Consider the following 27,397-nt stretch of genomic DNA (forward strand, 5'->3'; position numbering starts at 1 on the left):
ATAAACCTGCTTGGGTTGGTGGAAAACTCTCCTGCCTGTGCTTTGAAAGCTGCTAAGTCTATTGGATTGAATGGCACATGGATGTAAACTTGCATAGTGGTAGCCTGACGTCCATCTGCCCCTGGGCAAGCCACAACAGTCTCGGTAAGCAAAGGATAGAGTCCCACCGAGGGGGCAATCTCTGTAACCCGAGGCATCCTACCCTTATAAGGTGGGGATGTGGGGGCCGAAGGGGACACCGGCTCTGCCATTACAGTGGGGGTGGGGGTCTGGGGACTAACATTAGCTGCTACCGAACCAGTTGGAGTCAGATTACAGCGCTGTAAAATATCTGGTCGAGTACATAAAGTCAGAAACAAATGCGCATACATATGTTCATTCCATTTCCTTGTTCTCTGACAGAACAGGAGTAACTGAAGGATCGTGTTGTAATTAATTGACCCTCCTGGTGGCCACCACTCCTGGTCCTCTAGTTGATATTGAGGCCAGTCAACTGTACAGAATCGTTTTAATTGGCTCTTAGTCATCGGATCCGCACCAAATACCTTCCAGTTTGCTAGAATGCACTCTAGGGGCGTACACCGTGCCCTAACCTCTGAGCTCTGTCCCTGTCCCATACCTACAGGGTAACTCTGGGCGTCCCCAGGTTCCAACAGAGCATATAATCCGGATTTTAAAAGGATCCTACCTTATCCAAGGGACCGGTTCTTCACCGCCGTCCTGTAGCTGCTGCTCCCCCACGTCTAAGGGACCGGTTCTTCACCGCCGTCCACAACAGCTTCTCCACTATATGAGTGCGTTGCACCGTTGTGCCCTCTGGGGTCGATCAAATCGCGTCTCCTCCGAGGCCCCCGATGAACTCACCGGTGCGCGCTGGGCGTCGGTTCTTGTCGCAATCCTCGACCTCCAGGAGGGGTCCGGGCAAGGCTAAATTGCAGCCTCGTCGCCCACCCAGGGACGCCAAAAGCTGTTGCCGGCACCCAGTGCCGAGAGGCTGAACAACAGCTTGAGTGGTTCGTTACCCGGTGTGCTACACCCAATAATCACAACGGGGTGGAGAAGCAGAAAAGTTTATTTGCAGCTGCAAAAAGGTACAGGGAGAATAAAATCTCAAATCCTGCACAACAGAGTAGGAAGTTACACAGGCTTTTATACATCCTTTTTCCCAGCATACTTATCCAATAGCAAGCTGCTCCAAGTATCCATATAGCCAGCCAATCCAGTTCCCAGCTAGTTCCCTGATTCTCTGTATCATTTGTGAAACTATACATAAAGCTGCTTTATTCAGCATTGTTCTTCCATATCTGTCCTGTTTGGCCTTGCTTAGTTTCAGGCAGTCTGACTCTGCAACATACTGTTGCAGATTCTCAGCATAACTGCTGTGTGTGCCTCCAGGCAGGGGGGCCAAGGACACTTGGGCCTAGTACGCAGAGCTGCTGCGAGTGCCTCCAGGCAGGAGGGGGGCCAAGGACACCGGGGCCTAGTGCGAGGGGGCTTCATCGACACTCGTGGTCTTCCATCCCCTCGAGTTACCTAGTGGCCATGCCCCAGTGTTCCCAACAACTCCCCCCTTTGAGAACACTCAACAGCCTTGGCTCTGAGTTTTCTCACTTGGGCTTGCTACATTGGAGATATTAACTGGACGGCAAGTTACATTTTCAAACCCCTTTTTTGTGGTAAGATTATTTGTAAGTGTTTCCCTAAAAGGGGAGGAACCATTACACCCACATTGCTGGCCTCGCCTTTTGGTCTTTATCCAATACCCATCAGCCCACTGTGTAATAACACAGGAGCTCTTTCCCACAGGATGCCCATAGGGATCAGATTGGTTTCGGGTAAAACATAACACTCCCTCAGTGAGTACTGCAACTGAATACTCCTGGTCCTGATAGGTGGCCTGCTGTAAAGAGGTCTTGTTCCAGAACGGTGAGTCCGTTCTTTCCTGCTCTTTGGTGGTGGCTCATTCTGCTAGGGTCAAGGGCAGCATGTCAAGGGGCATTCCCGTTTTGGGGGATAGTGGAGTTGGAGCACACACCCAGCAATCAGTCTGGTTTGTTAAAGTAGCACCATGGTGCGCAAGCAAAACAAAGGAGTTATGCTCCCGATATGCACCATTTGGAAATACCAATACAAAGAATAACAATGTTACCCAATTAATTATTACCAGAGTCTTCCCAACCCAGGGTCTCCAGTACCTGGGTGGGCCCATTTTAGCATTAAGGTGCCCGCTATTTGTGTCTTTTAAACAGTAGCTTTAGCCCGAGATCGTCACTAGATGAGGAGTCAGCAGGTTGGACGGTCCACTGTTCTGCTGACGAGGGGGCGGGTACTGCCTTCAGACGAGAGTGATGGATCCAGTTCTTCTGTCCCTCGATCTTTGCCGCTGTATGGGAGATCAGCAGGACGGTATAGGGTCCTTTCCACTTTTCCTGGAGAGGCTCGTCTTTCCAGGTGCGAACAAGCACGGAGTCACCAGGCTGTAAGGAGTGAACGGGAGAGTCCAAGGGGAGAGGCTGGGAATCCTTGGTATACCTGTGAAGAGACAAGAGAACAGCAGACAGGGAACACATATACTGTGACAAAAAACCATTACCCAACTCCCATTCCCCTGACAGAACCGGGGTGCCATTCATGGGCCATGCCCTTCCAAACATAATTTCAAAGGGACTGAGCCCTAATCTACCCTTTGGGAGAACGCGGATACGGAGTAGGACGAGGGGCAAAGCATCAGGCCATCGCAGTGAGGCTTCTTGGCACACTTTTGAGAGATGCCGTTTGAGGGTCTGATTGGTACGCTCCACTACCCCACTGGCTTGCGGTCTCCAGGGCGTATGGAGTTTCCAGGGGATCTGTGAGGCATGTGAGATGCTTTGAATGATTTTTGACGTGAAGTGTGTCCCGTTGTCAGATTCCATCCACAGGGGGAGTCCAAAGCGAGGAATGAGCTCCTTAACAAACTTGAGGGCCACTGTCCTGGCAGTGCAGTTACGGCATGGGAAGGCTTCTGGCCATCCGCTGAACCGATCCACTATAACAAGGAGATATTTGAACCCTTGGGTTCGGGGAAACTCAGTAAAGTCTATTTGCCACACTTGTCCGGGGCCCGGAGTGGGTTCTAGGGCAGCTGGTGGCACAGGATGTCCCGGTCGGGGGTTATTCTTTTGGCAGACTAAGCAGTCCGCTTGTACCTGGGCAGCCAGGGGTCGGAGTCCGGAAGTGATAAAGTATTTTCCCATTAGTTGGATAAGTGCTTCCCTGCCAGCATGAGTGGTTTGATGTAGTTTCTGCAGCACTGGCCGGATTAGGCCCTTTGGTAAGAGGACCTTCCCTTCTGGGGAATGGAGCCATCCCTCCTTTTCCCGGAGACTGAGTTTGTCAGTTAGCTGTCTCTCCTCCCCAGAGTACTGAGGGGTTGGAAGCTCCCCTACTGATGGGATAAGGGCATGCATATGGGCGTTCTCAGCCTGAGGGGATGGCAGGGTGGCAGCATGCTTAGCCTCTCTATCTGCCCGGGCGTTACCTCTGGCCACATCTTGATCCTCCCTTTGATGGGCTTTACAGTGTACCACCGCCACTTCCGAGGGGAGTTGTACAGCTTCTAGGAGCTGGAGGATTTGGGGCCCGTACTTGACTGGGGAGCCTTGGGCTGTCAGCATTCCCCTTTGCTTCCATAGGCCAGCAGGAGCATGCAGCACACCAAAAGCATACTTTGAATCAGTAAAAATGTTGACCCGCTTTCCTTTTGACAGTTCAAGTGCACGGGTCAGGGCTATTAGTTCGGCAAGCTGGGCAGAGGTCCCAGCAGGCAAACCTTCAGCTTCCACAGTGTCATGGAGGGTCACAACAGCATAACCCGCCCTCCTTTGCCCATCTATTACAGTACTGCTACCATCAGTGTACCACTCATAATCTGCATTTGGGAGAGGTACATCCTTTAAATCCGGACGGCTGGAGTACTGGACATCTATGATCTCTAAACAGTCATGTTTCTGTTCCTCTGTTTCTGGCAAGAGAGTGGCTGGGTTAAGGGAGGGGCAAGGCTGTAGGGTGACTTCAGAGTTCTCTAACAGCTTAGCCTGGTACCGAGCAATCCGAGCCTGGGTGAGCCAAAGCCCTCCCTTTGCATCCAATAAGGCTCGGACCATATGGGGAGTATAGATTTGCATAACCCCTCCCAATGTTAGCTTCTCGGCTTCCTCAAGCAATAGGGCAGTAGCTGCGACCGCCCGTAAACATGCCGGCCAACCCTTTGCAACCTGATCCAGTTGCTTAGAAAAATAAGCCACAGGACGCTTCCATGCTCCTAACAGCTGTGTAAGCACTCCTAGCGCCACCCCCCTTCGTTCATGTACATACAACTGAAACGGCTGAGAGAGATCTGGCAGGCCCAGAGCCGGGGCTTCCATCAATTTTCTTTTCAGGATTTTAAATGCCCTATCAGCCTCTGGGGTCCAATAGAAGGGGTCATGATCTGCTCCTTTTACACAGTCGTACAGGGGTTTAGCCCACAGTCCAAACTCTGGGATCCATATCCTGCAAAAGCCTGCCATACCCAGAAATGCCCTGAGCCGCTTACGGTTACTTGGGGTAGGAACTTGACAGATAGCTTCCTTTCTTTTGCTTGAAAGCTGACGCTCCCCTTGCCTTAGCTGTAACCTGATCCCTCTCCACCTCAGACAACAGGGTTCTCAGGAGGACGTTACAATCATCCCAGTCCGGCTTGTGACTACTGAGGCACCCCTCAAAGACTGATATAAACCTGCTTGGGTTGGTGGAAAACTCTCCTGCCTGTGCTTTGAAAGCTGCTAAATCTATTGGATTGAATGGCACATGGATGTAAACTTGCATAGTGGTAGCCTGACGTCCATCTGCCCCTGGGCAAGCCACAACAGTCTCGGTAAGCAAAGGATAGAGTCCCACCGAGGGGGCAATCTCTGTAACCCGAGGCATCCTACCCTTATAAGGTGGGGGTGTGGGGGCCGAAGGGGACACCGGCTCTGCCATTACAGTGGGGGTGGGGGTCTGGGGACTAACATTAGCTGCTACCGAACCAGTTGGAGTCAGATTACAGCGCTGTAAAATATCTGGTCGAGTACATAAAGTCAGAAACAAATGCGCATACATATGTTCATTCCATTTCCTTGTTCTCTGACAGAACAGGAGTAACTGAAGGATCGTGTTGTAATTAATTGACCCTCCTGGTGGCCACCACTCCTGGTCCTCTAGTTGATATTGAGGCCAGTCAACTGTACAGAATCGTTTTAATTGGCTCTTAGTCATCGGATCCGCACCAAATACCTTCCAGTTTGCTAGAATGCACTCTAGGGGCGTACACCGTGCCCTAACCTCTGAGCTCTGTCCCTGTCCCATACCTACAGGGTAACTCTGGGCGTCCCCAGGTTCCAACAGAGCATATAATCCGGATTTTAAAAGGATCCTACCTTATCCAAGGGACCGGTTCTTCACCGCCGTCCTGTAGCTGCTGCTCCCCCACGTCTAAGGGACCGGTTCTTCACCGCCGTCCACAACAGCTTCTCCACTATATGAGTGCGTTGCACCGTTGTGCCCTCTGGGGTCGATCAAATCGCGTCTCCTCCGAGGCCCCCGATGAACTCACCGGTGCGCGCTGGGCGTCGGTTCTTGTCGCAATCCTCGACCTCCAGGAGGGGTCCGGGCAAGGCTAAATTGCAGCCTCGTCGCCCACCCAGGGACGCCAAAAGCTGTTGCCGGCACCCAGTGCCGAGAGGCTGAACAACAGCTTGAGTGGTTCGTTACCCGGTGTGCTACACCCAATAATCACAACGGGGTGGAGAAGCAGAAAAGTTTATTTGCAGCTGCAAAAAGGTACAGGGAGAATAAAATCTCAAATCCTGCACAACAGAGTAGGAAGTTACACAGGCTTTTATACATCCTTTTTCCCAGCATACTTATCCAATAGCAAGCTGCTCCAAGTATCCATATAGCCAGCCAATCCAGTTCCCAGCTAGTTCCCTGATTCTCTGTATCATTTGTGAAACTATACATAAAGCTGCTTTATTCAGCATTGTTCTTCCATATCTGTCCTGTTTGGCCTTGCTTAGTTTCAGGCAGTCTGACTCTGCAACATACTGTTGCAGATTCTCAGCATAACTGCTGTGTGTGCCTCCAGGCAGGGGGGCCAAGGACACTTGGGCCTAGTACGCAGAGCTGCTGCGAGTGCCTCCAGGCAGGAGGGGGGCCAAGGACACCGGGGCCTAGTGCGAGGGGGCTTCATCGACACTCGTGGTCTTCCATCCCCTCGAGTTACCTAGTGGCCATGCCCCAGTGTTCCCAACAACTCCCCCCTTTGAGAACACTCAACAGCCTTGGCTCTGAGTTTTCTCACTTGGGCTTGCTACATTGGAGATATTAACTGGACAGCAAGTTACATTTTCAAACCCCTTTTTTGTGGTAAGATTATTTGTAAGTGTTTCCCTAAAAGGGGAGGAACCATTACACCCACATTGCTGGCCTCGCCTTTTGGTCTTTATCCAATACCCATCAGCCCACTGTGTAATAACACAGGAGCTCTTTCCCACAGGATGCCCATAGGGATCAGATTGGTTTCGGGTAAAACATAACACTCCCTCAGTGAGTACTGCAACTGAATACTCCTGGTCCTGATAGGTGGCCTGCTGTAAAGAGGTCTTGTTCCAGAACGGTGAGTCCGTTCTTTCCTGCTCTTTGGTGGTGGCTCATTCTGCTAGGGTCAAGGGCAGCATGTCAAGGGGCATTCCCGTTTTGGGGGATAGTGGAGTTGGAGCACACACCCAGCAATCAGTCTGGTTTGTTAAAGTAGCACCATGGTGCGCAAGCAAAACAAAGGAGTTATGCTCCCGATATGCACCATTTGGAAATACCAATACAAAGAATAACAATGTTACCCAATTAATTATTACCAGAGTCTTCCCAACCCAGGGTCTCCAGTACCTGGGTGGGCCCATTTTAGCATTAAGGTGCCCGCTATTTGTGTCTTTTAAACAGTAGCTTTAGCCCGAGATCGTCACTAGATGAGGAGTCAGCAGGTTGGACGGTCCACTGTTCTGCTGACGAGGGGGCGGGTACTGCCTTCAGACGAGAGTGATGGATCCAGTTCTTCTGTCCCTCGATCTTTGCCGCTGTATGGGAGATCAGCAGGACGGTATAGGGTCCTTTCCACTTTTCCTGGAGAGGCTCGTCTTTCCAGGTGCGAACAAGCACGGAGTCACCAGGCTGTAAGGAGTGAACGGGAGAGTCCAAGGGGAGAGGCTGGGAATCCTTGGTATACCTGTGAAGAGACAAGAGAACAGCAGACAGGGAACACATATACTGTGACAAAAAACCATTACCCAACTCCCATTCCCCTGACAGAACCGGGGTGCCATTCATGGGCCATGCCCTTCCAAACATAATTTCAAAGGGACTGAGCCCTAATCTACCCTTTGGGAGAACGCGGATACGGAGTAGGACGAGGGGCAAAGCATCAGGCCATCGCAGTGAGGCTTCTTGGCACACTTTTGAGAGATGCCGTTTGAGGGTCTGATTGGTACGCTCCACTACCCCACTGGCTTGCGGTCTCCAGGGCGTATGGAGTTTCCAGGGGATCTGTGAGGCATGTGAGATGCTTTGAATGATTTTTGACGTGAAGTGTGTCCCGTTGTCAGATTCCATCCACAGGGGGAGTCCAAAGCGAGGAATGAGCTCCTTAACAAACTTGAGGGCCACTGTCCTGGCAGTGCAGTTACGGCATGGGAAGGCTTCTGGCCATCCGCTGAACCGATCCACTATAACAAGGAGATATTTGAACCCTTGGGTTCGGGGAAACTCAGTAAAGTCTATTTGCCACACTTGTCCGGGGCCCGGAGTGGGTTCTAGGGCAGCTGGTGGCACAGGATGTCCCGGTCGGGGGTTATTCTTTTGGCAGACTAAGCAGTCCGCTTGTACCTGGGCAGCCAGGGGTCGGAGTCCGGAAGTGATAAAGTATTTTCCCATTAGTTGGATAAGTGCTTCCCTGCCAGCATGAGTGGTTTGATGTAGTTTCTGCAGCACTGGCCGGATTAGGCCCTTTGGTAAGAGGACCTTCCCTTCTGGGGAATGGAGCCATCCCTCCTTTTCCCGGAGACTGAGTTTGTCAGTTAGCTGTCTCTCCTCCCCAGAGTACTGAGGGGTTGGAAGCTCCCCTACTGATGGGATAAGGGCATGCATATGGGCGTTCTCAGCCTGAGGGGATGGCAGGGTGGCAGCATGCTTAGCCTCTCTATCTGCCCGGGCGTTACCTCTGGCCACATCTTGATCCTCCCTTTGATGGGCTTTACAGTGTACCACCGCCACTTCCGAGGGGAGTTGTACAGCTTCTAGGAGCTGGAGGATTTGGGGCCCGTACTTGACTGGGGAGCCTTGGGCTGTCAGCATTCCCCTTTGCTTCCATAGGCCAGCAGGAGCATGCAGCACACCAAAAGCATACTTTGAATCAGTAAAAATGTTGACCCGCTTTCCTTTTGACAGTTCAAGTGCACGGGTCAGGGCTATTAGTTCGGCAAGCTGGGCAGAGGTCCCAGCAGGCAAACCTTCAGCTTCCACAGTGTCATGGAGGGTCACAACAGCATAACCCGCCCTCCTTTGCCCATCTATTACAGTACTGCTACCATCAGTGTACCACTCATAATCTGCATTTGGGAGAGGTACATCCTTTAAATCCGGACGGCTGGAGTACTGGACATCTATGATCTCTAAACAGTCATGTTTCTGTTCCTCTGTTTCTGGCAAGAGAGTGGCTGGGTTAAGGGAGGGGCAAGGCTGTAGGGTGACTTCAGAGTTCTCTAACAGCTTAGCCTGGTACCGAGCAATCCGAGCCTGGGTGAGCCAAAGCCCTCCCTTTGCATCCAATAAGGCTCGGACCATATGGGGAGTATAGATTTGCATAACCCCTCCCAATGTTAGCTTCTCGGCTTCCTCAAGCAATAGGGCAGTAGCTGCGACCGCCCGTAAACATGCCGGCCAACCCTTTGCAACCTGATCCAGTTGCTTAGAAAAATAAGCCACAGGACGCTTCCATGCTCCTAACAGCTGTGTAAGCACTCCTAGCGCCACCCCCCTTCGTTCATGTACATACAACTGAAACGGCTGAGAGAGATCTGGCAGGCCCAGAGCCGGGGCTTCCATCAATTTTCTTTTCAGGATTTTAAATGCCCTATCAGCCTCTGGGGTCCAATAGAAGGGGTCATGATCTGCTCCTTTTACACAGTCGTACAGGGGTTTAGCCCACAGTCCAAACTCTGGGATCCATATCCTGCAAAAGCCTGCCATACCCAGAAATGCCCTGAGCCGCTTACGGTTACTTGGGGTAGGAACTTGACAGATAGCTTCCTTTCTTTTGCTTGAAAGCTGACGCTCCCCTTGCCTTAGCTGTAACCTGATCCCTCTCCACCTCAGACAACAGGGTTCTCAGGAGGACGTTACAATCATCCCAGTCCGGCTTGTGACTACTGAGGCACCCCTCAAAGACTGATATAAACCTGCTTGGGTTGGTGGAAAACTCTCCTGCCTGTGCTTTGAAAGCTGCTAAATCTATTGGATTGAATGGCACATGGATGTAAACTTGCATAGTGGTAGCCTGACGTCCATCTGCCCCTGGGCAAGCCACAACAGTCTCGGTAAGCAAAGGATAGAGTCCCACCGAGGGGGCAATCTCTGTAACCCGAGGCATCCTACCCTTATAAGGTGGGGGTGTGGGGGCCGAAGGGGACACCGGCTCTGCCATTACAGTGGGGGTGGGGGTCTGGGGACTAACATTAGCTGCTACCGAACCAGTTGGAGTCAGATTACAGCGCTGTAAAATATCTGGTCGAGTACATAAAGTCAGAAACAAATGCGCATACATATGTTCATTCCATTTCCTTGTTCTCTGACAGAACAGGAGTAACTGAAGGATCGTGTTGTAATTAATTGACCCTCCTGGTGGCCACCACTCCTGGTCCTCTAGTTGATATTGAGGCCAGTCAACTGTACAGAATCGTTTTAATTGGCTCTTAGTCATCGGATCCGCACCAAATACCTTCCAGTTTGCTAGAATGCACTCTAGGGGCGTACACCGTGCCCTAACCTCTGAGCTCTGTCCCTGTCCCATACCTACAGGGTAACTCTGGGCGTCCCCAGGTTCCAACAGAGCATATAATCCGGATTTTAAAAGGATCCTACCTTATCCAAGGGACCGGTTCTTCACCGCCGTCCTGTAGCTGCTGCTCCCCCACGTCTAAGGGACCGGTTCTTCACCGCCGTCCACAACAGCTTCTCCACTATATGAGTGCGTTGCACCGTTGTGCCCTCTGGGGTCGATCAAATCGCGTCTCCTCCGAGGCCCCCGATGAACTCACCGGTGCGCGCTGGGCGTCGGTTCTTGTCGCAATCCTCGACCTCCAGGAGGGGTCCGGGCAAGGCTAAATTGCAGCCTCGTCGCCCACCCAGGGACGCCAAAAGCTGTTGCCGGCACCCAGTGCCGAGAGGCTGAACAACAGCTTGAGTGGTTCGTTACCCGGTGTGCTACACCCAATAATCACAACGGGGTGGAGAAGCAGAAAAGTTTATTTGCAGCTGCAAAAAGGTACAGGGAGAATAAAATCTCAAATCCTGCACAACAGAGTAGGAAGTTACACAGGCTTTTATACATCCTTTTTCCCAGCATACTTATCCAATAGCAAGCTGCTCCAAGTATCCATATAGCCAGCCAATCCAGTTCCCAGCTAGTTCCCTGATTCTCTGTATCATTTGTGAAACTATACATAAAGCTGCTTTATTCAGCATTGTTCTTCCATATCTGTCCTGTTTGGCCTTGCTTAGTTTCAGGCAGTCTGACTCTGCAACATACTGTTGCAGATTCTCAGCATAACTGCTGTGTGTGCCTCCAGGCAGGGGGGCCAAGGACACTTGGGCCTAGTACGCAGAGCTGCTGCGAGTGCCTCCAGGCAGGAGGGGGGCCAAGGACACCGGGGCCTAGTGCGAGGGGGCTTCATCGACACTCGTGGTCTTCCATCCCCTCGAGTTACCTAGTGGCCATGCCCCAGTGTTCCCAACAACTCCCCCCTTTGAGAACACTCAACAGCCTTGGCTCTGAGTTTTCTCACTTGGGCTTGCTACATTGGAGATATTAACTGGACAGCAAGTTACATTTTCAAACCCCTTTTTTGTGGTAAGATTATTTGTAAGTGTTTCCCTAAAAGGGGAGGAACCATTACACCCACATTGCTGGCCTCGCCTTTTGGTCTTTATCCAATACCCATCAGCCCACTGTGTAATAACACAGGAGCTCTTTCCCACAGGATGCCCATAGGGATCAGATTGGTTTCGGGTAAAACATAACACTCCCTCAGTGAGTACTGCAACTGAATACTCCTGGTCCTGATAGGTGGCCTGCTGTAAAGAGGTCTTGTTCCAGAACGGTGAGTCCGTTCTTTCCTGCTCTTTGGTGGTGGCTCATTCTGCTAGGGTCAAGGGCAGCATGTCAAGGGGCATTCCCGTTTTGGGGGATAGTGGAGTTGGAGCACACACCCAGCAATCAGTCTGGTTTGTTAAAGTAGCACCATGGTGCGCAAGCAAAACAAAGGAGTTATGCTCCCGATATGCACCATTTGGAAATACCAATACAAAGAATAACAATGTTACCCAATTAATTATTACCAGAGTCTTCCCAACCCAGGGTCTCCAGTACCTGGGTGGGCCCATTTTAGCATTAAGGTGCCCGCTATTTGTGTCTTTTAAACAGTAGCTTTAGCCCGAGATCGTCACTAGATGAGGAGTCAGCAGGTTGGACGGTCCACTGTTCTGCTGACGAGGGGGCGGGTACTGCCTTCAGACGAGAGTGATGGATCCAGTTCTTCTGTCCCTCGATCTTTGCCGCTGTATGGGAGATCAGCAGGACGGTATAGGGTCCTTTCCACTTTTCCTGGAGAGGCTCGTCTTTCCAGGTGCGAACAAGCACGGAGTCACCAGGCTGTAAGGAGTGAACGGGAGAGTCCAAGGGGAGAGGCTGGGAATCCTTGGTATACCTGTGAAGAGACAAGAGAACAGCAGACAGGGAACACATATACTGTGACAAAAAACCATTACCCAACTCCCATTCCCCTGACAGAACCGGGGTGCCATTCATGGGCCATGCCCTTCCAAACATAATTTCAAAGGGACTGAGCCCTAATCTACCCTTTGGGAGAACGCGGATACGGAGTAGGACGAGGGGCAAAGCATCAGGCCATCGCAGTGAGGCTTCTTGGCACACTTTTGAGAGATGCCGTTTGAGGGTCTGATTGGTACGCTCCACTACCCCACTGGCTTGCGGTCTCCAGGGCGTATGGAGTTTCCAGGGGATCTGTGAGGCATGTGAGATGCTTTGAATGATTTTTGACGTGAAGTGTGTCCCGTTGTCAGATTCCATCCACAGGGGGAGTCCAAAGCGAGGAATGAGCTCCTTAACAAACTTGAGGGCCACTGTCCTGGCAGTGCAGTTACGGCATGGGAAGGCTTCTGGCCATCCGCTGAACCGATCCACTATAACAAGGAGATATTTGAACCCTTGGGTTCGGGGAAACTCAGTAAAGTCTATTTGCCACACTTGTCCGGGGCCCGGAGTGGGTTCTAGGGCAGCTGGTGGCACAGGATGTCCCGGTCGGGGGTTATTCTTTTGGCAGACTAAGCAGTCCGCTTGTACCTGGGCAGCCAGGGGTCGGAGTCCGGAAGTGATAAAGTATTTTCCCATTAGTTGGATAAGTGCTTCCCTGCCAGCATGAGTGGTTTGATGTAGTTTCTGCAGCACTGGCCGGATTAGGCCCTTTGGTAAGAGGACCTTCCCTTCTGGGGAATGGAGCCATCCCTCCTTTTCCCGGAGACTGAGTTTGTCAGTTAGCTGTCTCTCCTCCCCAGAGTACTGAGGGGTTGGAAGCTCCCCTACTGATGGGATAAGGGCATGCATATGGGCGTTCTCAGCCTGAGGGGATGGCAGGGTGGCAGCATGCTTAGCCTCTCTATCTGCCCGGGCGTTACCTCTGGCCACATCTTGATCCTCCCTTTGATGGGCTTTACAGTGTACCACCGCCACTTCCGAGGGGAGTTGTACAGCTTCTAGGAGCTGGAGGATTTGGGGCCCGTACTTGACTGGGGAGCCTTGGGCTGTCAGCATTCCCCTTTGCTTCCATAGGCCAGCAGGAGCATGCAGCACACCAAAAGCATACTTTGAATCAGTAAAAATGTTGACCCGCTTTCCTTTTGACAGTTCAAGTGCACGGGTCAGGGCTATTAGTTCGGCAAGCTGGGCAGAGGTCCCAGCAGGCAAACCTTCAGCTTCCACAGTGTCATGGAGGGTCACAACAGCATAACCCGCCCTCCTTTGCCCATCTATTACAGTACTGCTACCATCAGTGTACCACTCATAATCTGCATTTGGGAGAGGTACATCCTTTAAATCCGGACGGCTGGAGTACTGGACATCTATGATCTCTAAACAGTCATGTTTCTGTTCCTCTGTTTCTGGCAAGAGAGTGGCTGGGTTAAGGGAGGGGCAAGGCTGTAGGGTGACTTCAGAGTTCTCTAACAGCTTAGCCTGGTACCGAGCAATCCGAGCCTGGGTGAGCCAAAGCCCTCCCTTTGCATCCAATAAGGCTCGGACCATATGGGGAGTATAGATTTGCATAACCCCTCCCAATGTTAGCTTCTCGGCTTCCTCAAGCAATAGGGCAGTAGCTGCGACCGCCCGTAAACATGCCGGCCAACCCTTTGCAACCTGATCCAGTTGCTTAGAAAAATAAGCCACAGGACGCTTCCATGCTCCTAACAGCTGTGTAAGCACTCCTAGCGCCACCCCCCTTCGTTCATGTACATACAACTGAAACGGCTGAGAGAGATCTGGCAGGCCCAGAGCCGGGGCTTCCATCAATTTTCTTTTCAGGATTTTAAATGCCCTATCAGCCTCTGGGGTCCAATAGAAGGGGTCATGATCTGCTCCTTTTACACAGTCGTACAGGGGTTTAGCCCACAGTCCAAACTCTGGGATCCATATCCTGCAAAAGCCTGCCATACCCAGAAATGCCCTGAGCCGCTTACGGTTACTTGGGGTAGGAACTTGACAGATAGCTTCCTTTCTTTTGCTTGAAAGCTGACGCTCCCCTTGCCTTAGCTGTAACCTGATCCCTCTCCACCTCAGACAACAGGGTTCTCAGGAGGACGTTACAATCATCCCAGTCCGGCTTGTGACTACTGAGGCACCCCTCAAAGACTGATATAAACCTGCTTGGGTTGGTGGAAAACTCTCCTGCCTGTGCTTTGAAAGCTGCTAAGTCTATTGGATTGAATGGCACATGGATGTAAACTTGCATAGTGGTAGCCTGACGTCCATCTGCCCCTGGGCAAGCCACAACAGTCTCGGTAAGCAAAGGATAGAGTCCCACCGAGGGGGCAATCTCTGTAACCCGAGGCATCCTACCCTTATAAGGTGGGGATGTGGGGGCCGAAGGGGACACCGGCTCTGCCATTACAGTGGGGGTGGGGGTCTGGGGACTAACATTAGCTGCTACCGAACCAGTTGGAGTCAGATTACAGCGCTGTAAAATATCTGGTCGAGTACATAAAGTCAGAAACAAATGCGCATACATATGTTCATTCCATTTCCTTGTTCTCTGACAGAACAGGAGTAACTGAAGGATCGTGTTGTAATTAATTGACCCTCCTGGTGGCCACCACTCCTGGTCCTCTAGTTGATATTGAGGCCAGTCAACTGTACAGAATCGTTTTAATTGGCTCTTAGTCATCGGATCCGCACCAAATACCTTCCAGTTTGCTAGAATGCACTCTAGGGGCGTACACCGTGCCCTAACCTCTGAGCTCTGTCCCTGTCCCATACCTACAGGGTAACTCTGGGCGTCCCCAGGTTCCAACAGAGCATATAATCCGGATTTTAAAAGGATCCTACCTTATCCAAGGGACCGGTTCTTCACCGCCGTCCTGTAGCTGCTGCTCCCCCACGTCTAAGGGACCGGTTCTTCACCGCCGTCCACAACAGCTTCTCCACTATATGAGTGCGTTGCACCGTTGTGCCCTCTGGGGTCGATCAAATCGCGTCTCCTCCGAGGCCCCCGATGAACTCACCGGTGCGCGCTGGGCGTCGGTTCTTGTCGCAATCCTCGACCTCCAGGAGGTGTCCGGGCAAGGCTAAATTGCAGCCTCGTCGCCCACCCAGGGACGCCAAAAGCTGTTGCCGGCACCCAGTGCCGAGAGGCTGAACAACAGCTTGAGTGGTTCGTTACCCGGTGTGCTACACCCAATAATCACAACGGGGTGGAGAAGCAGAAAAGTTTATTTGCAGCTGCAAAAAGGTACAGGGAGAATAAAATCTCAAATCCTGCACAACAGAGTAGGAAGTTACACAGGCTTTTATACATCCTTTTTCCCAGCATACTTATCCAATAGCAAGCTGCTCCAAGTATCCATATAGCCAGCCAATCCAGTTCCCAGCTAGTTCCCTGATTCTCTGTATCATTTGTGAAACTATACATAAAGCTGCTTTATTCAGCATTGTTCTTCCATATCTGTCCTGTTTGGCCTTGCTTAGTTTCAGGCAGTCTGACTCTGCAACATACTGTTGCAGATTCTCAGCATAACTGCTGTGTGTGCCTCCAGGCAGGGGGGCCAAGGACACTTGGGCCTAGTACGCAGAGCTGCTGCGAGTGCCTCCAGGCAGGAGGGGGGCCAAGGACACCGGGGCCTAGTGCGAGGGGGCTTCATCGACACTCGTGGTCTTCCATCCCCTCGAGTTACCTAGTGGCCATGCCCCAGTGTTCCCAACAACTCCCCCCTTTGAGAACACTCAACAGCCTTGGCTCTGAGTTTTCTCACTTGGGCTTGCTACATTGGAGATATTAACTGGACGGCAAGTTACATTTTCAAACCCCTTTTTTGTGGTAAGATTATTTGTAAGTGTTTCCCTAAAAGGGGAGGAACCATTACACCCACATTGCTGGCCTCGCCTTTTGGTCTTTATCCAATACCCATCAGCCCACTGTGTAATAACACAGGAGCTCTTTCCCACAGGATGCCCATAGGGATCAGATTGGTTTCGGGTAAAACATAACACTCCCTCAGTGAGTACTGCAACTGAATACTCCTGGTCCTGATAGGTGGCCTGCTGTAAAGAGGTCTTGTTCCAGAACGGTGAGTCCGTTCTTTCCTGCTCTTTGGTGGTGGCTCATTCTGCTAGGGTCAAGGGCAGCATGTCAAGGGGCATTCCCGTTTTGGGGGATAGTGGAGTTGGAGCACACACCCAGCAATCAGTCTGGTTTGTTAAAGTAGCACCATGGTGCGCAAGCAAAACAAAGGAGTTATGCTCCCGATATGCACCATTTGGAAATACCAATACAAAGAATAACAATGTTACCCAATTAATTATTACCAGAGTCTTCCCAACCCAGGGTCTCCAGTACCTGGGTGGGCCCATTTTAGCATTAAGGTGCCCGCTATTTGTGTCTTTTAAACAGTAGCTTTAGCCCGAGATCGTCACTAGATGAGGAGTCAGCAGGTTGGACGGTCCACTGTTCTGCTGACGAGGGGGCGGGTACTGCCTTCAGACGAGAGTGATGGATCCAGTTCTTCTGTCCCTCGATCTTTGCCGCTGTATGGGAGATCAGCAGGACGGTATAGGGTCCTTTCCACTTTTCCTGGAGAGGCTCGTCTTTCCAGGTGCGAACAAGCACGGAGTCACCAGGCTGTAAGGAGTGAACGGGAGAGTCCAAGGGGAGAGGCTGGGAATCCTTGGTATACCTGTGAAGAGACAAGAGAACAGCAGACAGGGAACACATATACTGTGACAAAAAACCATTACCCAACTCCCATTCCCCTGACAGAACCGGGGTGCCATTCATGGGCCATGCCCTTCCAAACATAATTTCAAAGGGACTGAGCCCTAATCTACCCTTTGGGAGAACGCGGATACGGAGTAGGACGAGGGGCAAAGCATCAGGCCATCGCAGTGAGGCTTCTTGGCACACTTTTGAGAGATGCCGTTTGAGGGTCTGATTGGTACGCTCCACTACCCCACTGGCTTGCGGTCTCCAGGGCGTATGGAGTTTCCAGGGGATCTGTGAGGCATGTGAGATGCTTTGAATGATTTTTGACGTGAAGTGTGTCCCGTTGTCAGATTCCATCCACAGGGGGAGTCCAAAGCGAGGAATGAGCTCCTTAACAAACTTGAGGGCCACTGTCCTGGCAGTGCAGTTACGGCATGGGAAGGCTTCTGGCCATCCGCTGAACCGATCCACTATAACAAGGAGATATTTGAACCCTTGGGTTCGGGGAAACTCAGTAAAGTCTATTTGCCACACTTGTCCGGGGCCCGGAGTGGGTTCTAGGGCAGCTGGTGGCACAGGATGTCCCGGTCGGGGGTTATTCTTTTGGCAGACTAAGCAGTCCGCTTGTACCTGGGCAGCCAGGGGTCGGAGTCCGGAAGTGATAAAGTATTTTCCCATTAGTTGGATAAGTGCTTCCCTGCCAGCATGAGTGGTTTGATGTAGTTTCTGCAGCACTGGCCGGATTAGGCCCTTTGGTAAGAGGACCTTCCCTTCTGGGGAATGGAGCCATCCCTCCTTTTCCCGGAGACTGAGTTTGTCAGTTAGCTGTCTCTCCTCCCCAGAGTACTGAGGGGTTGGAAGCTCCCCTACTGATGGGATAAGGGCATGCATATGGGCGTTCTCAGCCTGAGGGGATGGCAGGGTGGCAGCATGCTTAGCCTCTCTATCTGCCCGGGCGTTACCTCTGGCCACATCTTGATCCTCCCTTTGATGGGCTTTACAGTGTACCACCGCCACTTCCGAGGGGAGTTGTACAGCTTCTAGGAGCTGGAGGATTTGGGGCCCGTACTTGACTGGGGAGCCTTGGGCTGTCAGCATTCCCCTTTGCTTCCATAGGCCAGCAGGAGCATGCAGCACACCAAAAGCATACTTTGAATCAGTAAAAATGTTGACCCGCTTTCCTTTTGACAGTTCAAGTGCACGGGTCAGGGCTATTAGTTCGGCAAGCTGGGCAGAGGTCCCAGCAGGCAAACCTTCAGCTTCCACAGTGTCATGGAGGGTCACAACAGCATAACCCGCCCTCCTTTGCCCATCTATTACAGTACTGCTACCATCAGTGTACCACTCATAATCTGCATTTGGGAGAGGTACATCCTTTAAATCCGGACGGCTGGAGTACTGGACATCTATGATCTCTAAACAGTCATGTTTCTGTTCCTCTGTTTCTGGCAAGAGAGTGGCTGGGTTAAGGGAGGGGCAAGGCTGTAGGGTGACTTCAGAGTTCTCTAACAGCTTAGCCTGGTACCGAGCAATCCGAGCCTGGGTGAGCCAAAGCCCTCCCTTTGCATCCAATAAGGCTCGGACCATATGGGGAGTATAGATTTGCATAACCCCTCCCAATGTTAGCTTCTCGGCTTCCTCAAGCAATAGGGCAGTAGCTGCGACCGCCCGTAAACATGCCGGCCAACCCTTTGCAACCTGATCCAGTTGCTTAGAAAAATAAGCCACAGGACGCTTCCATGCTCCTAACAGCTGTGTAAGCACTCCTAGCGCCACCCCCCTTCGTTCATGTACATACAACTGAAACGGCTGAGAGAGATCTGGCAGGCCCAGAGCCGGGGCTTCCATCAATTTTCTTTTCAGGATTTTAAATGCCCTATCAGCCTCTGGGGTCCAATAGAAGGGGTCATGATCTGCTCCTTTTACACAGTCGTACAGGGGTTTAGCCCACAGTCCAAACTCTGGGATCCATATCCTGCAAAAGCCTGCCATACCCAGAAATGCCCTGAGCCGCTTACGGTTACTTGGGGTAGGAACTTGACAGATAGCTTCCTTTCTTTTGCTTGAAAGCTGACGCTCCCCTTGCCTTAGCTGTAACCTGATCCCTCTCCACCTCAGACAACAGGGTTCTCAGGAGGACGTTACAATCATCCCAGTCCGGCTTGTGACTACTGAGGCACCCCTCAAAGACTGATATAAACCTGCTTGGGTTGGTGGAAAACTCTCCTGCCTGTGCTTTGAAAGCTGCTAAATCTATTGGATTGAATGGCACATGGATGTAAACTTGCATAGTGGTAGCCTGACGTCCATCTGCCCCTGGGCAAGCCACAACAGTCTCGGTAAGCAAAGGATAGAGTCCCACCGAGGGGGCAATCTCTGTAACCCGAGGCATCCTACCCTTATAAGGTGGGGGTGTGGGGGCCGAAGGGGACACCGGCTCTGCCATTACAGTGGGGGTGGGGGTCTGGGGACTAACATTAGCTGCTACCGAACCAGTTGGAGTCAGATTACAGCGCTGTAAAATATCTGGTCGAGTACATAAAGTCAGAAACAAATGCGCATACATATGTTCATTCCATTTCCTTGTTCTCTGACAGAACAGGAGTAACTGAAGGATCGTGTTGTAATTAATTGACCCTCCTGGTGGCCACCACTCCTGGTCCTCTAGTTGATATTGAGGCCAGTCAACTGTACAGAATCGTTTTAATTGGCTCTTAGTCATCGGATCCGCACCAAATACCTTCCAGTTTGCTAGAATGCACTCTAGGGGCGTACACCGTGCCCTAACCTCTGAGCTCTGTCCCTGTCCCATACCTACAGGGTAACTCTGGGCGTCCCCAGGTTCCAACAGAGCATATAATCCGGATTTTAAAAGGATCCTACCTTATCCAAGGGACCGGTTCTTCACCGCCGTCCTGTAGCTGCTGCTCCCCCACGTCTAAGGGACCGGTTCTTCACCGCCGTCCACAACAGCTTCTCCACTATATGAGTGCGTTGCACCGTTGTGCCCTCTGGGGTCGATCAAATCGCGTCTCCTCCGAGGCCCCCGATGAACTCACCGGTGCGCGCTGGGCGTCGGTTCTTGTCGCAATCCTCGACCTCCAGGAGGTGTCCGGGCAAGGCTAAATTGCAGCCTCGTCGCCCACCCAGGGACGCCAAAAGCTGTTGCCGGCACCCAGTGCCGAGAGGCTGAACAACAGCTTGAGTGGTTCGTTACCCGGTGTGCTACACCCAATAATCACAACGGGGTGGAGAAGCAGAAAAGTTTATTTGCAGCTGCAAAAAGGTACAGGGAGAATAAAATCTCAAATCCTGCACAACAGAGTAGGAAGTTACACAGGCTTTTATACATCCTTTTTCCCAGCATACTTATCCAATAGCAAGCTGCTCCAAGTATCCATATAGCCAGCCAATCCAGTTCCCAGCTAGTTCCCTGATTCTCTGTATCATTTGTGAAACTATACATAAAGCTGCTTTATTCAGCATTGTTCTTCCATATCTGTCCTGTTTGGCCTTGCTTAGTTTCAGGCAGTCTGACTCTGCAACATACTGTTGCAGATTCTCAGCATAACTGCTGTGTGTGCCTCCAGGCAGGGGGGCCAAGGACACTTGGGCCTAGTACGCAGAGCTGCTGCGAGTGCCTCCAGGCAGGAGGGGGGCCAAGGACACCGGGGCCTAGTGCGAGGGGGCTTCATCGACACTCGTGGTCTTCCATCCCCTCGAGTTACCTAGTGGCCATGCCCCAGTGTTCCCAACAACTCCCCCCTTTGAGAACACTCAACAGCCTTGGCTCTGAGTTTTCTCACTTGGGCTTGCTACATTGGAGATATTAACTGGACGGCAAGTTACATTTTCAAACCCCTTTTTTGTGGTAAGATTATTTGTAAGTGTTTCCCTAAAAGGGGAGGAACCATTACACCCACATTGCTGGCCTCGCCTTTTGGTCTTTATCCAATACCCATCAGCCCACTGTGTAATAACACAGGAGCTCTTTCCCACAGGATGCCCATAGGGATCAGATTGGTTTCGGGTAAAACATAACACTCCCTCAGTGAGTACTGCAACTGAATACTCCTGGTCCTGATAGGTGGCCTGCTGTAAAGAGGTCTTGTTCCAGAACGGTGAGTCCGTTCTTTCCTGCTCTTTGGTGGTGGCTCATTCTGCTAGGGTCAAGGGCAGCATGTCAAGGGGCATTCCCGTTTTGGGGGATAGTGGAGTTGGAGCACACACCCAGCAATCAGTCTGGTTTGTTAAAGTAGCACCATGGTGCGCAAGCAAAACAAAGGAGTTATGCTCCCGATATGCACCATTTGGAAATACCAATACAAAGAATAACAATGTTACCCAATTAATTATTACCAGAGTCTTCCCAACCCAGGGTCTCCAGTACCTGGGTGGGCCCATTTTAGCATTAAGGTGCCCGCTATTTGTGTCTTTTAAACAGTAGCTTTAGCCCGAGATCGTCACTAGATGAGGAGTCAGCAGGTTGGACGGTCCACTGTTCTGCTGACGAGGGGGCGGGTACTGCCTTCAGACGAGAGTGATGGATCCAGTTCTTCTGTCCCTCGATCTTTGCCGCTGTATGGGAGATCAGCAGGACGGTATAGGGTCCTTTCCACTTTTCCTGGAGAGGCTCGTCTTTCCAGGTGCGAACAAGCACGGAGTCACCAGGCTGTAAGGAGTGAACGGGAGAGTCCAAGGGGAGAGGCTGGGAATCCTTGGTATACCTGTGAAGAGACAAGAGAACAGCAGACAGGGAACACATATACTGTGACAAAAAACCATTACCCAACTCCCATTCCCCTGACAGAACCGGGGTGCCATTCATGGGCCATGCCCTTCCAAACATAATTTCAAAGGGACTGAGCCCTAATCTACCCTTTGGGAGAACGCGGATACGGAGTAGGACGAGGGGCAAAGCATCAGGCCATCGCAGTGAGGCTTCTTGGCACACTTTTGAGAGATGCCGTTTGAGGGTCTGATTGGTACGCTCCACTACCCCACTGGCTTGCGGTCTCCAGGGCGTATGGAGTTTCCAGGGGATCTGTGAGGCATGTGAGATGCTTTGAATGATTTTTGACGTGAAGTGTGTCCCGTTGTCAGATTCCATCCACAGGGGGAGTCCAAAGCGAGGAATGAGCTCCTTAACAAACTTGAGGGCCACTGTCCTGGCAGTGCAGTTACGGCATGGGAAGGCTTCTGGCCATCCGCTGAACCGATCCACTATAACAAGGAGATATTTGAACCCTTGGGTTCGGGGAAACTCAGTAAAGTCTATTTGCCACACTTGTCCGGGGCCCGGAGTGGGTTCTAGGGCAGCTGGTGGCACAGGATGTCCCGGTCGGGGGTTATTCTTTTGGCAGACTAAGCAGTCCGCTTGTACCTGGGCAGCCAGGGGTCGGAGTCCGGAAGTGATAAAGTATTTTCCCATTAGTTGGATAAGTGCTTCCCTGCCAGCATGAGTGGTTTGATGTAGTTTCTGCAGCACTGGCCGGATTAGGCCCTTTGGTAAGAGGACCTTCCCTTCTGGGGAATGGAGCCATCCCTCCTTTTCCCGGAGACTGAGTTTGTCAGTTAGCTGTCTCTCCTCCCCAGAGTACTGAGGGGTTGGAAGCTCCCCTACTGATGGGATAAGGGCATGCATATGGGCGTTCTCAGCCTGAGGGGATGGCAGGGTGGCAGCATGCTTAGCCTCTCTATCTGCCCGGGCGTTACCTCTGGCCACATCTTGATCCTCCCTTTGATGGGCTTTACAGTGTACCACCGCCACTTCCGAGGGGAGTTGTACAGCTTCTAGGAGCTGGAGGATTTGGGGCCCGTACTTGACTGGGGAGCCTTGGGCTGTCAGCATTCCCCTTTGCTTCCATAGGCCAGCAGGAGCATGCAGCACACCAAAAGCATACTTTGAATCAGTAAAAATGTTGACCCGCTTTCCTTTTGACAGTTCAAGTGCACGGGTCAGGGCTATTAGTTCGGCAAGCTGGGCAGAGGTCCCAGCAGGCAAACCTTCAGCTTCCACAGTGTCATGGAGGGTCACAACAGCATAACCCGCCCTCCTTTGCCCATCTATTACAGTACTGCTACCATCAGTGTACCACTCATAATCTGCATTTGGGAGAGGTACATCCTTTAAATCCGGACGGCTGGAGTACTGGACATCTATGATCTCTAAACAGTCATGTTTCTGTTCCTCTGTTTCTGGCAAGAGAGTGGCTGGGTTAAGGGAGGGGCAAGGCTGTAGGGTGACTTCAGAGTTCTCTAACAGCTTAGCCTGGTACCGAGCAATCCGAGCCTGGGTGAGCCAAAGCCCTCCCTTTGCATCCAATAAGGCTCGGACCATATGGGGAGTATAGATTTGCATAACCCCTCCCAATGTTAGCTTCTCGGCTTCCTCAAGCAATAGGGCAGTAGCTGCGACCGCCCGTAAACATGCCGGCCAACCCTTTGCAACCTGATCCAGTTGCTTAGAAAAATAAGCCACAGGACGCTTCCATGCTCCTAACAGCTGTGTAAGCACTCCTAGCGCCACCCCCCTTCGTTCATGTACATACAACTGAAACGGCTGAGAGAGATCTGGCAGGCCCAGAGCCGGGGCTTCCATCAATTTTCTTTTCAGGATTTTAAATGCCCTATCAGCCTCTGGGGTCCAATAGAAGGGGTCATGATCTGCTCCTTTTACACAGTCGTACAGGGGTTTAGCCCACAGTCCAAACTCTGGGATCCATATCCTGCAAAAGCCTGCCATACCCAGAAATGCCCTGAGCCGCTTACGGTTACTTGGGGTAGGAACTTGACAGATAGCTTCCTTTCTTTTGCTTGAAAGCTGACGCTCCCCTTGCCTTAGCTGTAACCTGATCCCTCTCCACCTCAGACAACAGGGTTCTCAGGAGGACGTTACAATCATCCCAGTCCGGCTTGTGACTACTGAGGCACCCCTCAAAGACTGATATAAACCTGCTTGGGTTGGTGGAAAACTCTCCTGCCTGTGCTTTGAAAGCTGCTAAGTCTATTGGATTGAATGGCACATGGATGTAAACTTGCATAGTGGTAGCCTGACGTCCATCTGCCCCTGGGCAAGCCACAACAGTCTCGGTAAGCAAAGGATAGAGTCCCACCGAGGGGGCAATCTCTGTAACCCGAGGCATCCTACCCTTATAAGGTGGGGATGTGGGGGCCGAAGGGGACACCGGCTCTGCCATTACAGTGGGGGTGGGGGTCTGGGGACTAACATTAGCTGCTACCGAACCAGTTGGAGTCAGATTACAGCGCTGTAAAATATCTGGTCGAGTACATAAAGTCAGAAACAAATGCGCATACATATGTTCATTCCATTTCCTTGTTCTCTGACAGAACAGGAGTAACTGAAGGATCGTGTTGTAATTAATTGACCCTCCTGGTGGCCACCACTCCTGGTCCTCTAGTTGATATTGAGGCCAGTCAACTGTACAGAATCGTTTTAATTGGCTCTTAGTCATCGGATCCGCACCAAATACCTTCCAGTTTGCTAGAATGCACTCTAGGGGCGTACACCGTGCCCTAACCTCTGAGCTCTGTCCCTGTCCCATACCTACAGGGTAACTCTGGGCGTCCCCAGGTTCCAACAGAGCATATAATCCGGATTTTAAAAGGATCCTACCTTATCCAAGGGACCGGTTCTTCACCGCCGTCCTGTAGCTGCTGCTCCCCCACGTCTAAGGGACCGGTTCTTCACCGCCGTCCACAACAGCTTCTCCACTATATGAGTGCGTTGCACCGTTGTGCCCTCTGGGGTCGATCAAATCGCGTCTCCTCCGAGGCCCCCGATGAACTCACCGGTGCGCGCTGGGCGTCGGTTCTTGTCGCAATCCTCGACCTCCAGGAGGGGTCCGGGCAAGGCTAAATTGCAGCCTCGTCGCCCACCCAGGGACGCCAAAAGCTGTTGCCGGCACCCAGTGCCGAGAGGCTGAACAACAGCTTGAGTGGTTCGTTACCCGGTGTGCTACACCCAATAATCACAACAGGGTGGAGAAGCAGAAAAGTTTATTTGCAGCTGCAAAAAGGTACAGGGAGAATAAAATCTCAAATCCTGCACAACAGAGCAGGAAGTTACACAGGCTTTTATACATCCTTTTTCCCAGCATACTTATCCAATAGCAAGCTGCTCCAAGTATCCATATAGCCAGCCAATCCAGTTCCCAGCTAGTTCCCTGATTCTCTGTATCATTTGTGAAACTATACATAAAGCTGCTTTATTCAGCATTGTTCTTCCATATCTGTCCTGTTTGGCCTTGCTTAGTTTCAGGCAGTCTGACTCTGCAACATACTGTTGCAGATTCTCAGCATAACTGCTGTGTGCGCCTCCAGGCAGGGGGGCCAAGGACACTTGGGCCTAGTACGCAGAGCTGCTGCGAGTGCCTCCAGGCAGGAGGGGGGCCAAGGACACCGGGGCCTAGTGCGAGGGGGCTTCATCGACACTCGTGGTCTTCCATCCCCTCGAGTTACCTAGTGGCCATGCCCCAGTGTTCCCAACAACTCCCCCCTTTGAGAACACTCAACAGCCTTGGCTCTGAGTTTTCTCACTTGGGCTTGCTACATTGGAGATATTAACTGGACGGCAAGTTACATTTTCAAACCCCTTTTTTGTGGTAAGATTATTTGTAAGTGTTTCCCTAAAAGGGGAGGAACCATTACACCCACATTGCTGGCCTCGCCTTTTGGTCTTTATCCAATACCCATCAGCCCACTGTGTAATAACACAGGAGCTCTTTCCCACAGGATGCCCATAGGGATCAGATTGGTTTCGGGTAAAACATAACACTCCCTCAATGAGTACTGCAACTGAATACTCCTGGTCCTGATAGGTGGCCTGCTGTAAAGAGGTCTTGTTCCAGAACGGTGAGTCCGTTCTTTCCTGCTCTTTGGTGGTGGCTAATTCTGCTAGGGTCAAGGGCAGCATGTCAAGGGGCATTCCCGTTTTGGGGGATAGTGGAGTTGGAGCACACACCCAGCAATCAGTCTGGTTTGTTAAAGTAGCAACATGGTGCGCAAGCAAAACAAAGGAGTTATGCTCCCGATATGCACCATTTGGAAATACCAATACAAAGAATAACAATGTTACCCAATTAATTATTACCAGAGTCTTCCCAACCCATGGTCTCCAGTACCTGGGTGGGCCCATTTTAGCATTAAGGTGCCCGCTATTTGTGTCTTTTAAACAGTAGCTTTAGCCCGAGATCGTCACTAGATGAGGAGTCAGCAGGTTGGACGGTCCACTGTTCTGCTGACGAGGGGGCGGGTACTGCCTTCAGACGAGAGTGATGGATCCAGTTCTTCTGTCCCTCGATCTTTGCCGCTGTATGGGAGATCAGCAGGACGGTATAGGGTCCTTTCCACTTTTCCTGGAGAGGCTCGTCTTTCCAGGTGCGAACAAGCACGGAGTCACCGGGCTGTAAGGAGTGAACGGGAGAGTCCAAGGGGAGAGGCTGGGAATCCTTGGTATACCTGTGAAGAGACAAGAGAACAGCAGACAGGGAACACATATACTGTGACAAAAAACCATTACCCAACTCCCATTCCCCTGACAGAACCGGGGTGCCATTCATGGGCCATGCCCTTCCAAACATAATTTCAAAGGGACTGAGCCCTAATCTACCCTTTGGGAGAACGCAGATACGGAGTAGGACGAGGGGCAAAGCATCAGGCCATCGCAGTGAGGCTTCTTGGCACACTTTTGAGAGATGCCGTTTGAGGGTCTGATTGGTACGCTCCACTACCCCACTGGCTTGCGGTCTCCAGGGCGTATGGAGTTTCCAGGGGATCTGTGAGGCATGTGAGATGCTTTGAATGATTTTTGACGTGAAGTGTGTCCCGTTGTCAGATTCCATCCACAGGGGGAGTCCAAAGCGAGGAATGAGCTCCTTAACAAACTTGAGGGCCACTGTCCTGGCAGTGCAGTTACGGCATGGGAAGGCTTCTGGCCATCCGCTGAACCGATCCACTATAACAAGGAGATATTTGAACCCTTGGGTTCGGGGAAACTCAGTAAAGTCTATTTGCCACACTTGTCCGGGGCCCGGAGTGGGTTCTAGGGCAGCTGGTGGCACAGGATGTCCCGGTCGGGGGTTATTCTTTTGGCAGACTAAGCAGTCCGCTTGTACCTGGGCAGCCAGGGGTCGGAGTCCGGAAGTGATAAAGTATTTTCCCATTAGTTGGATAAGTGCTTCCCTGCCAGCATGAGTGGTTTGATGTAGTTTCTGCAGCACTGGCCGGATTAGGCCCTTTGGTAAGAGGACCTTCCCTTCTGGGGAATGGAGCCATCCCTCCTTTTCCCGGAGACTGAGTTTGTCAGTTAGCTGTCTCTCCTCCCCAGAGTACTGAGGGGTTGGAAGCTCCCCTACTGATGGGATAAGGGCATGCATATGGGCGTTCTCAGCCTGAGGGGATGGCAGGGTGGCAGCATGCTTAGCCTCTCTATCTGCCCGGGCGTTACCTCTGGCCACATCTTGATCCTCCCTTTGATGGGCTTTACAGTGTACCACCGCCACTTCCGAGGGGAGTTGTACAGCTTCTAGGAGCTGGAGGATTTGGGGCCCGTACTTGAC

At 51.7% G+C, this 27,397-nt stretch overlaps 2 protein-coding genes across 2 annotated transcripts; both read right to left on the bottom strand.

The window, feature by feature from the left end:
• Nucleotides 1–2,461: 2,461 nt before the first annotated feature.
• LOC140910325 (protein NYNRIN-like) lies at nt 2,462–9,575 on the bottom strand. Its single transcript, XM_073340981.1, has 2 exons — nt 5,442–9,575; nt 2,462–2,532 (listed from the first exon to the last, which is right to left on the bottom strand). Exon 1 carries the CDS (start codon nt 9,301–9,303, stop codon nt 6,982–6,984), a length of 2,322 nt encoding a protein of 773 aa, XP_073197082.1. The 5' UTR covers nt 9,304–9,575; the 3' UTR covers nt 2,462–2,532; nt 5,442–6,981.
• LOC140910324 (protein NYNRIN-like) lies at nt 7,215–15,318 on the bottom strand. The gene is made up of 2 exons (XM_073340980.1): nt 10,195–15,318; nt 7,215–7,285 (listed from the first exon to the last, which is right to left on the bottom strand). The coding sequence occupies exon 1, from the start codon at nt 14,054–14,056 to the stop codon at nt 11,735–11,737; it is 2,322 nt and encodes a 773-aa protein (XP_073197081.1). The 5' UTR covers nt 14,057–15,318; the 3' UTR covers nt 7,215–7,285; nt 10,195–11,734.
• Between the last annotated feature and the right edge of the window lie 12,079 nt (nt 15,319–27,397).

Source organism: Lepidochelys kempii, chromosome 4, assembly GCF_965140265.1.
Source record: "Lepidochelys kempii isolate rLepKem1 chromosome 4, rLepKem1.hap2, whole genome shotgun sequence".
NCBI lineage: Eukaryota > Metazoa > Chordata > Testudines > Cheloniidae > Lepidochelys > Lepidochelys kempii.

Bases quoted from the DNA above. Each gene is read 5' to 3' on its own strand.
- LOC140910325 (XM_073340981.1), bottom strand. From the start codon at position 9,303: ATGGCAGGCTTTTGCAGGATATGGATCCCAGAGTTTGGACTGTGGGCT.
- LOC140910324 (XM_073340980.1), bottom strand. From the start codon at position 14,056: ATGGCAGGCTTTTGCAGGATATGGATCCCAGAGTTTGGACTGTGGGCT.